Below are 9,968 nucleotides of genomic sequence, written 5' to 3'. Positions count from 1 at the left end.
TTCATAAAGAGGAAAATGTGTAATAAGACTGACTTTCATAGGGAGTCAAGCTAGGACACATTATTTCCTGTTGCTGTGGAGAAATCTCAACCTACTCTTCTCCCTAACATTGCTTTAGTTCATTGCTTTAACCTGCTAACCTGAGATTAAAGCATTTAAGTCAGGTTGAGGTGTGGACTTTGACTGGGCCATTTCCATTCTGTTGTAGGTTAGCCACTGCTAACCTGCTAACTAAGGCCTGTAGAGTCTGAGATGGAGCTCCTGGGTTGTTGGTCATTTCTCTTTTTATAGAGGAAGCTTACATTGATAATGATCACGTATTCAGTGTATTTTACAGTATTGCTGGATCAGTTATTTAATTGTTCTCAGGGAAACCAGTTAAACCTGACTCATGGTTACCCTTCTCTAGAGAATCACAGGTAATCTGAATTGATAATTAGCCTTTACAGGAAAACCACAGTTAAATTGGATCCATTGTTATCTTTTACTGGAGGACACTCAGTTAATCTGGATCAACATCATCTTTCTCGGGAAAAACCTTACTAGATTGATGGGGAGCAACTGCTCTCTAAGGTCATTGCTAATCCCTTTCAGTTTTGACCTTGTGCTAATACACACCTGTATACTTCACAGGATGAAAGTACCAAAACTCCTGTTTTACACAGGATGCTTACATTGATAATGGTCATTTAATCAATGCATTTAGTAACGCAGGGTCCGTGATTTTACTTTTCTCTGGAAACCTGTTGCTATCATCCATTCACTGGAGAAGCACAGTAAAACTGGATTCATGGTTATCCTTCCCTAGAGAATCACACGTAATCTGGATTCACGATTATCCTTTAATGGATAACCACAGTTAAATTGGATCCATTGTTATCCTTTACTTAAGAACCACCTTAATCTGGATCAAAGTCATCTTTCTCTGTAAAACCACAGTAAAGCAAGATTAATGGTTATTATTCACAGTCACACCAGATTATTTCTCTCTGGAAAACCACAATTAAACTGGATCCATCAATGGAAGTAGTCATCTTTTTCTGGAAAACCACAGTGAAACTGGATGTCAACGGCTGAAGTCATCCTCCTCCTGCGCCTTTTGTCAGCCTCTTTGAGCATGCGCTGTGAGGCAGGTCTGCCATGGGGCGGGAAAAAATGGGGTTTCCCATTCCAAGTTTGAACAAGCGGTGACAGAGCAATTTAAAAAAATCACTGAGGCTAGAATCTGCATCTTATGGACATATACATTGATAACTTCAGTATGTAGCCCTTTATAAGTCTTATTGTAATATAATGACTGGGAAAAAAAAAAATGTCAGGCCAAGTTTTATGTTTAATGTAGCCCTGCCCCCCCCCCGGTGGACGTCCGGGGAGTGGTTCGGTCCGGCCGGTGTCTGACTCCGCCAGCCTCCATTGCTCAGTGCTCATCTTAAAAATGGAGCCGTTAGGACGGAGGTTTGTGTGGAGGAGAAGGAAAGGAGACCGCTGATAAAAGTCGAGTTAACGGCCTTATTCCAATGAGTAATTTTATGAACGGGACATTTGTTAAGGCATAGCGGGCCTTCATGAGGAGCCCCGAGCTGTTGGCATGTCTGAGAAAACAGCCGCAGCCCGGAGCTCGATGTTCCATTTTTATCTATTTATTTTACTCTGAAGCAGGAATTCAGACGGAAGACTTATATATCTAAATCTATATACACGTATATAGATAGACTAAGTTATATTTTAAACAGATTTTACGCGCAGTTATACGGGTCGGGCTGCTTGTTTCGGTCGTTTTCGCCCGCTGAAAGCCATGTACAACACTGTGTGGACGGCGGAGAAAGCTGGAGAGGAAGGAGACTGGCGGGACGTGATGATGCCCTATTCCACCGAGCTGATCTTCTACCTGGAGATGGACCAACCTCCAGGTAGGCTGGGGTACTGGAGCTAGTTGTTGGGGAGATGTGTTGTTGTGATCGGCTTGATTTCGTCTGAAATCAGTGGAAGGTTTTAACTGCTTCGTCCTGCTGGGGCTGCTGAAGTTAGCTTCCGATTTGGCGCTTGGTAAAGGGCTATTCCACTCTTTTAGAGCAACATTACTGAACTTTTATGGGCCTTTTCTCGGAATCTGAAAACCCTGGACTGAATTAATCTACACCGACCAGAGATGCGTTGCTCAGCTTGTCATCTATGAAGCCTTTACTGTATATGAAAACGGAACAGGTCAACTTCAGAGCTTGTAAAGTCTGCAGTCTATGTTAGATGTTCTCCTAAATCCTTAGCTTTGTTATTAAAGGTTCTGTGACGTGTGTTAAATAAATCAGCCATTTCCGATGTAGTATAAATGACAACTGTTTTGAGATTTTCTTTACCTTAATTTAAAAAAATGGCGTACAGGTTTCATGAACTACAAGTTATTTAATGTTCACTGAAAGAAGAGTCCAGCTCAGGATTGACCAGTGTTGCTGCTTTAAGGTGGCATTTGTTTCAAAGATGCCTTGAAATCATAATTTTTTATTATCTTTAGTTCCACAGATGGAAGAAAGATTTTCCTGATTCTGACTGACTGGTTTAGGTTAGGACGATCCAGTGCAGCTTTGACCACTAGATGTATTTCAGGTCTTAAACTAGAGCCACTGTGTTTTCCAGATTTGTTAGAAACAGTGGAAATAGCCCTTCAGTGAAGCTGTGAACCGGATGCATACCTCTTCGTTGTCTTTGTCTATTCATTGACATATTTCATGAATTTCAACATCGGCATATCAAGTTCCCTTTGTTAAAGACACGCTGGTGTTTTAGGGTAGAATAAAGCTGTTGGTTTTTCCCTTAGACTGTCTCCAGGTTAAAAGTTTCCCACTTTCCTTGTATGAGCTGGTTGCAGCTCTTTAAAGCTGTTTTGGGGTAAATTAGTTCATGTATTCTGCACATGTAATCAGCTGAAACTATCATCACTCATTCAGATAATGTCATGTAAAATCTCTGCTGCTGAGATGAGACATCTGCACCATTCGAGTATAGACTAGAAGTTGAATCTTGCCTCTGCGTAAGCAGGTTTTATTCCACCTTTAAGGTCAGTTCTCTTTTTTCTGGATCTTTCTGAAATCAGCTTTGCTCGGCATCTCTAAAGGGGGGGAGGATTCAGAGGCACCGCGATACGGAACAAAACCTGGAATAAAATTTACCGTCCATTTTCCGATCTTAACATTTTTCTCTAACGCGTGTCTGTAAGTTGCTGTAGCACTATTTCACCAACTGTCACCCAGATCTGACCGTTTTTATGCTTTTCTCCATTCAGTCATTGTGGGGCTGTCATTCGACTCCCATCCCCCTCTCCTATCCTGCTGAATGGATCCTGGTGTAGATATGGGACGATGCCTTGTTTCCAGGAGGCGCTGTTGAATGCAGTTTGTGCTCCTTCTCTCCCCCACGCCCCCACCTTTATCTATTGAATGCTTTACTGTACGCTGTGCTGCATCCTGAAGCAGTGCAGTGCTCCGTCTTTTCTGTGGCAGATGCATATATTTAAACGGCATTTGAGCCTGCAGATCAATGTGATTTGACATTTATCCACGATGCCTGAGATGCATATGCAGCACTAGAAGGGAAGTTACTGTCAGCAAGTAGCAGGAAAATGCATTGGCTGTGTTTTCTGGTCAGATTTTGCAGCGTGGATTATTTTATGTGTGCAGGAGCGTTTTTCTTTCTTGCCGTCTCTCGAACTTCTGCCTCCCTCTTGTCTTTTGTCTGAGCTAAGGTTGAGGGACAATAGACTCGTAAATCCAAATCGCTGGCTGTGAGTTTATCATTCTCCCTCTTTACTGGTTCTGGTTGTTTGAGTTTATGGCATTTAGAGCCATTCACTCATTAATATAATCTCGAATGGTCACTGTCATAGCAGAATTATCCTGGTTTCGACAGAAACTGACTCAGTGACAGGAGAAATGCGTTTGTACCTGGTCTGTGACGGTGAAAATGAGGCTGATGTTGATGCGTGTTTGAATTAGCTCATCCGGCCACCTCTGTGTCTCTCCTCCCCCTGAGCTGTTCTTTGTTTGGTTGTATGCTCTCTGAATGTGCCCCCACACACCTGACAAGTAATCTGGAAACCTGGCCAAACATGAGAGAGACTCAGAAAATGAAGAAGTGAAAGTGAGTTGGAGGAGCTGAAAAGCCAAAGACCTCAGTGAAAGTTTGAATGCGTTCAAACACAAGAGAGTTTATTGGAGCCTGATCAGCCCCCCCCTCCAGGGGGCTATCCACGTGAAGCATGGAAAATCACCTGGAGGGGATTGTTAAAGTCCCAGGTTGTTTACACTGCAGCACATTTCAGCCACATCCTTCCAGGCAGATTCCATGATGCATCAAACATGTTTCCTTTTAAATGTGTGAAGATTTTACTGCTTGATCATGCAAAAGCAGTTCAGCCTGCAGAAAACTATGTACCTTTGCAGAATCATTTCATGCATAAACTCGCTATCATAGACATAATTGTGATAAAACCACGTTTAGTTAACCAGGCATTTAGTGAATATCTGAGTGGATCTCTGGCATCATTGGAGCAAAGCAGACACGTCAAAGCCTCTTTACATACATGAGGTGATCATCTGCATTGCTGGATTGACACGTGCTCCATGGGAGACGTAATCCTCTGCTGTCCATATGTGTGACGACAGCCTCTCATCAGGATCATAATCCTGAGATTAATGCACTCCTGACACAACCTGCTGGACTGAAGACGCCCGGAACAACAGTGAGGAGTAACCGGGTCTGGTTGGTTCAGTTTCCACCTGTTGCTTTTGGGTTTGATCTGGCTCCGTTGTTCATTTCAACTCCACCTTCCTCCTTTCTTTCTCCAGAGAGGTCTGCCTCCTCCTCTCAGGCTGCCTCCTGATTGGCTGAGGGGGCGGGCCTCTGTGCAGAGATTAGCTAGCATGCAGTCCGTGTCTTAGGATCAGCCTCGCTTGGTCTGTTCTTCAGTCTGACAAAGTGCAGAGGAGGAGGAGGTGGTGGAGGAGGTAGAGGAGAGGGAGTAAGACACAGAAAGAGCAGGAGGGAGGAGAACAGCTGAGATCCGATCGGCAGCATGCAACTCGTGGAGGAGGACGGTAGGAGATGGAGTCTTTTCCATTTCATCCTCCAGTCTCACAATATAAACCTGGAAGTGTTTTTAGGGTTTGCAGCAAACGAGTCCGTCCTTCTAAGACACTCCTTCAACTTTTCTAGAACCTTTTCAGCTGTTATTTATTTCCCCTCACATGTTGTCTGTAAATGGGCTGAATCTGAATTATTTGCAGCTTTAATTAACTAAAGATCTGGTAAGAGGAACAACTTTTTTACTGTAAATGCTCCCACCGCATACAGCTGCTTTCCAGATGGAACCAGATGGGAGGTTGTAGATCATAGTTGGTGCTGTTAACTCATGCCACATGGTTCTGTGGTTCTGTGTGGTTATTCCTGAACTGTTTCTGCAGTAAAGATGTTGCTCTGATCAGCTGGAGCGTGCACAGAGGATGGTTCTGATCCGTAAAGATGTTTGTCTCCTGACCAGCTGGAGCGTGCACAGAAATAAACTTGTTCTGAAGCAGTCTTGGTGGGTCATGAGCATCAGTCTGCGCTGATTGTTCCTGGTGGGGCTGGGTTTCTCCGTGCATGTGACACTGAAGTGTGTATGTGTGTGTGTGTGTGTGTGTGTGTGTGTGTGTGTGTGTGTGTGTGTGTGTGTGTGTGTGTGTGTGTGTCTCAGTACTGCTCCTTTGTCTGCTGAGGAGGGGGGATGCTGCGCCCCTTTGTTCACCGTGGCTCAGTACATCGTGCACCAGTTGTGAATGATTTACAGCGCCACAGTTGGGGCTTTGTTTGGATGGTACTGCTCAGTGTTTTATCCGCTGGATGCAGAAGAACGGTCCTCAGGAGGACTGCCAGAACTATGCGGTTCTGGTTTTGTACTTTTATCTCAAATAGAAATGTCTGTTTACTTTGTTGCTCAGAACTGCTTCAACAAAGTCATCGTCCTCTGTAATTCTTCTATTTTAAGATTCCCCAGTTATTTCTTCTGCATATTATTAATCTGTAACTGACCTGCAGCTGTATGTGTGAGGACCATGCGTTCCTAACTGCAGTAAACGTTGAACTTTGACAAGCTGACAAATGGAGAAGCTTTGATTAAAAGCTGAGCTGGAGTTGAGTTGTGAAGATCTGCGTGTTGCTTTAAATCGGGAGAACAAAGAGGAGCCTACTGGGTTCATCTCACCACAATCAGCTGAGAAGCTCCAAACAAGGTTGCTTTAGTCTTAACTAATGAGCGCAGGAGCTGCACGCTGAGGTTTTACTTTGAACTATTGTTTGTGGTGGAGACAAAATGTTCCAGTACCTGCAGCCAATCAGAGGTCAGCGTGCTTTTCACAGAGCAGTCATCTTCTCTAACTGATGGCCGCCAGCCAATAAGCATCGCCTGGTTTAGTTCATTTCTTCTGCTGCTTCATGTTCTGACTCCGTGTGTTGGACACTGGTGCACCTTTGTTTGCACGTTTCATTCATGAGTTTGTTTCTGCACTCTGAAGTTAACATGCAGAAGCTGAGTTTAGTGACATTTTTCATTCATTGGGTTTACTTGGATTAGTTAGATGTTCTGGTTGAAGCACAAATCAGAAGAATTAGTTGTTCTTTTATCATTTTTCAGTCAGAAAAAGAATATTTGGATAAGATCAGTAGAGGCGTGAAGTTTAACACCGAGCAGGAAAGGAGAAGGTTTTATTTGAGCTGCATATTTAATTAAGGCTCAAACACAAACATGAAGCTGGAAACAGAAAGTAGAATTTAAGGAAATCTTTCATGTTTAACGTCTGGATGCATCACCTCACTGGGACAATCATACTGCAGATTAAATAATACATGCTCGGGTTTTTGTGCTCTTCAAGAAAAAACAGAAAATAGAAATAGATTTAAAAATGGACTCTGCTTCATCTAAGATTTCTTCTAACCCAGAAGATCAATGAACATTTGATGCAGTGATCTCCTCAAACGTTTTCCAGGTCAGCTAGGAGAAGAAAACAAAACCCTCCTAGTTTACCTCCAGATGTAGTTCAAACCTGGACGACCTACCAGCATGTCAGAAGTCCGACAGCTAAAACTGGGTCCTGGTCTGGACCACCTTCAGCCATCTAGGCACACCTGCTCCAGATCTGAGGGAAAACTTGAACCTGTTAGGAAGCTAAAGAACAGATGTTGTTGGATCATGCAGGTAATTAAAGACATGTCCTCATCCCAAGTATTCACTGTAGAAGATCTGGACGATTCAATTAAAAATCACTAAATTAGGATTTGTCTTTAGTGAGAACCTCATGCAGGATTTCCAGTTGCAGCGCAGGAATGAGGACATGGAGACATGCTCTCATGTCCTCATTAAGGGATGGGACATATTGATCTTCTGCTTAAAGCCCTGGTGAAGTTCTCTGAGAGCACCAGCCTCTGGTCTTCAGGACGAACAACACAGGAGAAATGTTTGACTGAAGCTGCATTCAGTTCATCTCTGATGGTTGATTTTCAGACCAAACACCAGAACCATCAGAGACTCGGAGCGTTATTCCTGAGCTAATCTCACTTTTTTATTAACTGTGAAGTTTTTCATTTTTAACGGATCAAAAACTGAACCAACTTGGATGAAAGTGGTTCTTTTCTCTGGTCCAGAACCAGAGGTTGGTGCTCAGAAAGAACCAGTTTATCAGCGCCAGCTTGTGATGGTGGAAACAGAACCGTCACCATGTTAGGAAGAACACCAGCTGGGACTGGAACCAGTTGGCCGCTGGGTAGCTGCATTGAAGAAGCTCATGAGTTGCAGTGAAACATCTGCTGATAGAAGCCGTAGCTTTGTTAAATCAGCCCCACCTGTCTTCATGTGAAATGTTCCAACACTTCCTGCTTCTCGATCTGTTTTGCTGCTGTTTTCCGTTCTTCCTGCCAGGAGGGATTGAAGTCTTTACAGACTTATTTTCTTATTGGTGAAATGTAGCAGCCCAGTCCCTGGAATCAGAGGTGTTAGCAGGAGAAACCATCATCCACATTTCTCCTCATAGTCTGCACCGAATGTGTCTTCAGAGTGAGAGCGGTGGCGAGGTTGTGTAACCGTAGATCATGCAGCTTTAATCTGAATTAGACGCGTTTGTCTCTTAAAATGACCTGAAGTCATATTTTTCCAGTTTGTTTGTGTAAATAATTGTTTTAATGTTCAGATTTTATTACATAACTCTGAATCATTAGACTTTGCTGCAGCGCTGAGGCCTTGTTGCCTTCAGTTTTTACATCTCCTTCCTTCTCTCTCCTGCAGCTCTTCCTCCGAAGCCAACAAAGCCCCAGCAGTCTTCTTCAACCGGGGTCGGAGGTGCCGGCGGCGATGATGAAGGGGCTGGAGGCTCGCTGCAGGAAGCAGAGTGGTACTGGGGCGACATATCCAGGTAGCACAACCCGAATGCTCACATCTAATACCTACAGGCCAGGGTTCCTACAGAGCCTGAGAGTATAGATGATTATTTTATCATCTCCCAGCGCTGATATGAAACCAACCTGCAGGATTTGAATTCAACCGCTGAAAATGCTGCTTATTTCCAGACTTTTTCCCATTCCTGATTTACTAATTGATAAAAAAAATGATGCGCATGGTCACCATGGTGATTCTATCCTCTACATAAAGCCTGGAGCCCAACACCTGTAGACGGGGTTGGCAGTTCAGTTCACGGTTCGCTCCATATGTGCAAAAGTTTCAGTTCATCTCTCATCTGTCGATTCCAGAGGTCCTCTGCTCCTTATCTGTTGCTTTATCCAGATTCCCTCCAGTTTGCAAGGATTTGGACATAAGGAAAACTGTTTCCAGTGGATGATAAAGTTTAAGAAACCAGAACAAATCCAATAAAGTCAAAACATGGGACCGGATCATCCTTCAGTTAATCATCTATTTTATGCTTACTGGATGATAACTGCTGATTTAATGCTGCCACTTTAAAACAGTCCAGAGCATCAGAATCAGAACATTAATCAAACGCTTCATAAATTCATCTGTATCGATGTTTGTTTCCTGTTATTTTTTTGTACAGTTTAGTTTGTCATGAGTTGTTTGGAGCTTGTTAATGAATCTCAGATGATACAGTTTCTCTTTGCAGTTAAATATTAAAAATGGCACCAAAACTTATGAAAAAATCTGGGAAAAGAATCTGAAACAGAAAATGTGCCTGGATGTAAACTTTAAAAGCTTCTCTTATGGTTTATGATAAACAGTTTTAATTCACTGAAGTCCTCCTAAATCCTGTTATTACTGATAAACAATCAAAACTAATTCATTTTGTAATCAAACTTCTTCCTTAAGATGTCAACATTAAAAACTGCCAGAAATGAATCCACTAAGAGAATGAAAGCAATCTGAATGATTAGATGCATTAAAAATAATGGCAGCGATTATTAAAAACTGTTGAAGTTCAGCAACATCGTCTAAATATCAGGATGGTTTAATTAAAACTACCTTAAAAACATCAGACTGTATGAAACTAATATTTTATATAGTGATGGTGTTACTGGAGTAAATCAACTTTTCAATAATCTTCTCATTTATTGAGTTTGACTACTTCCTGTTGAGGAGCAGCTTGAGATTTGAAAGAAATGCTCTGCCACAAGGGGGCGTGTCTGAGTAGTTACATTTAAAAGGGTCCTAACCTCTGGACCTCATGGACCTTGGTGGTGAACACTGACTTCAGCCCTGATTCAACACAGAGTGAAAGTGTTTAGTTCTGGTCCTGGACCTCTGATGGGTTCAACCTGAGATTGACTGCTGGCTGCTGCAGGGCTGCCCTGATGAACAGATGACTGAAGCAGCTTGTTGTTTTTAGGGAGGAGGTGAACGATAAGCTCAGAGACATGCCCGACGGGACCTTCCTGGTTCGGGACGCCTCCACCAAGATGCAGGGAGACTACACGCTCACCCTGAGGTAGCACCACTGTTT

At 43.0% G+C, this 9,968-nt stretch overlaps 1 protein-coding gene across 2 annotated transcripts in view; it reads left to right on the top strand.

Annotated features, from left to right (window-relative positions):
* Positions 1 to 1,427: 1,427 nt before the first annotated feature.
* The window catches only part of pik3r3b (phosphoinositide-3-kinase, regulatory subunit 3b (gamma)), a 21,637-nt gene continuing 13,096 nt past the window's right edge, over positions 1,428 to 9,968 (top strand). The window contains exons 1-3 of one of the 2 annotated variants that reach the window (XM_047374704.1): positions 1,428 to 1,910; positions 8,306 to 8,432; positions 9,855 to 9,953. In XM_047374704.1, the coding sequence (XP_047230660.1) occupies positions 1,796 to 1,910; positions 8,306 to 8,432; positions 9,855 to 9,953 (341 nt within the window). In that variant the 5' untranslated portion in view covers positions 1,428 to 1,795. Of the gene's footprint in view, positions 1,911 to 4,959; positions 5,088 to 8,305; positions 8,433 to 9,854; positions 9,954 to 9,968 lie in introns of those variants that run through there. The other variant, XM_047374705.1, reaches the window with a different exon arrangement.

This window comes from Girardinichthys multiradiatus, chromosome 9 (genome assembly GCF_021462225.1).
Source record: "Girardinichthys multiradiatus isolate DD_20200921_A chromosome 9, DD_fGirMul_XY1, whole genome shotgun sequence".
NCBI lineage: Eukaryota > Metazoa > Chordata > Actinopteri > Cyprinodontiformes > Goodeidae > Girardinichthys > Girardinichthys multiradiatus.
Note: the sequence above shows the minus strand (reverse complement) of the source record. Positions and strands in the feature narration are given on the sequence as shown.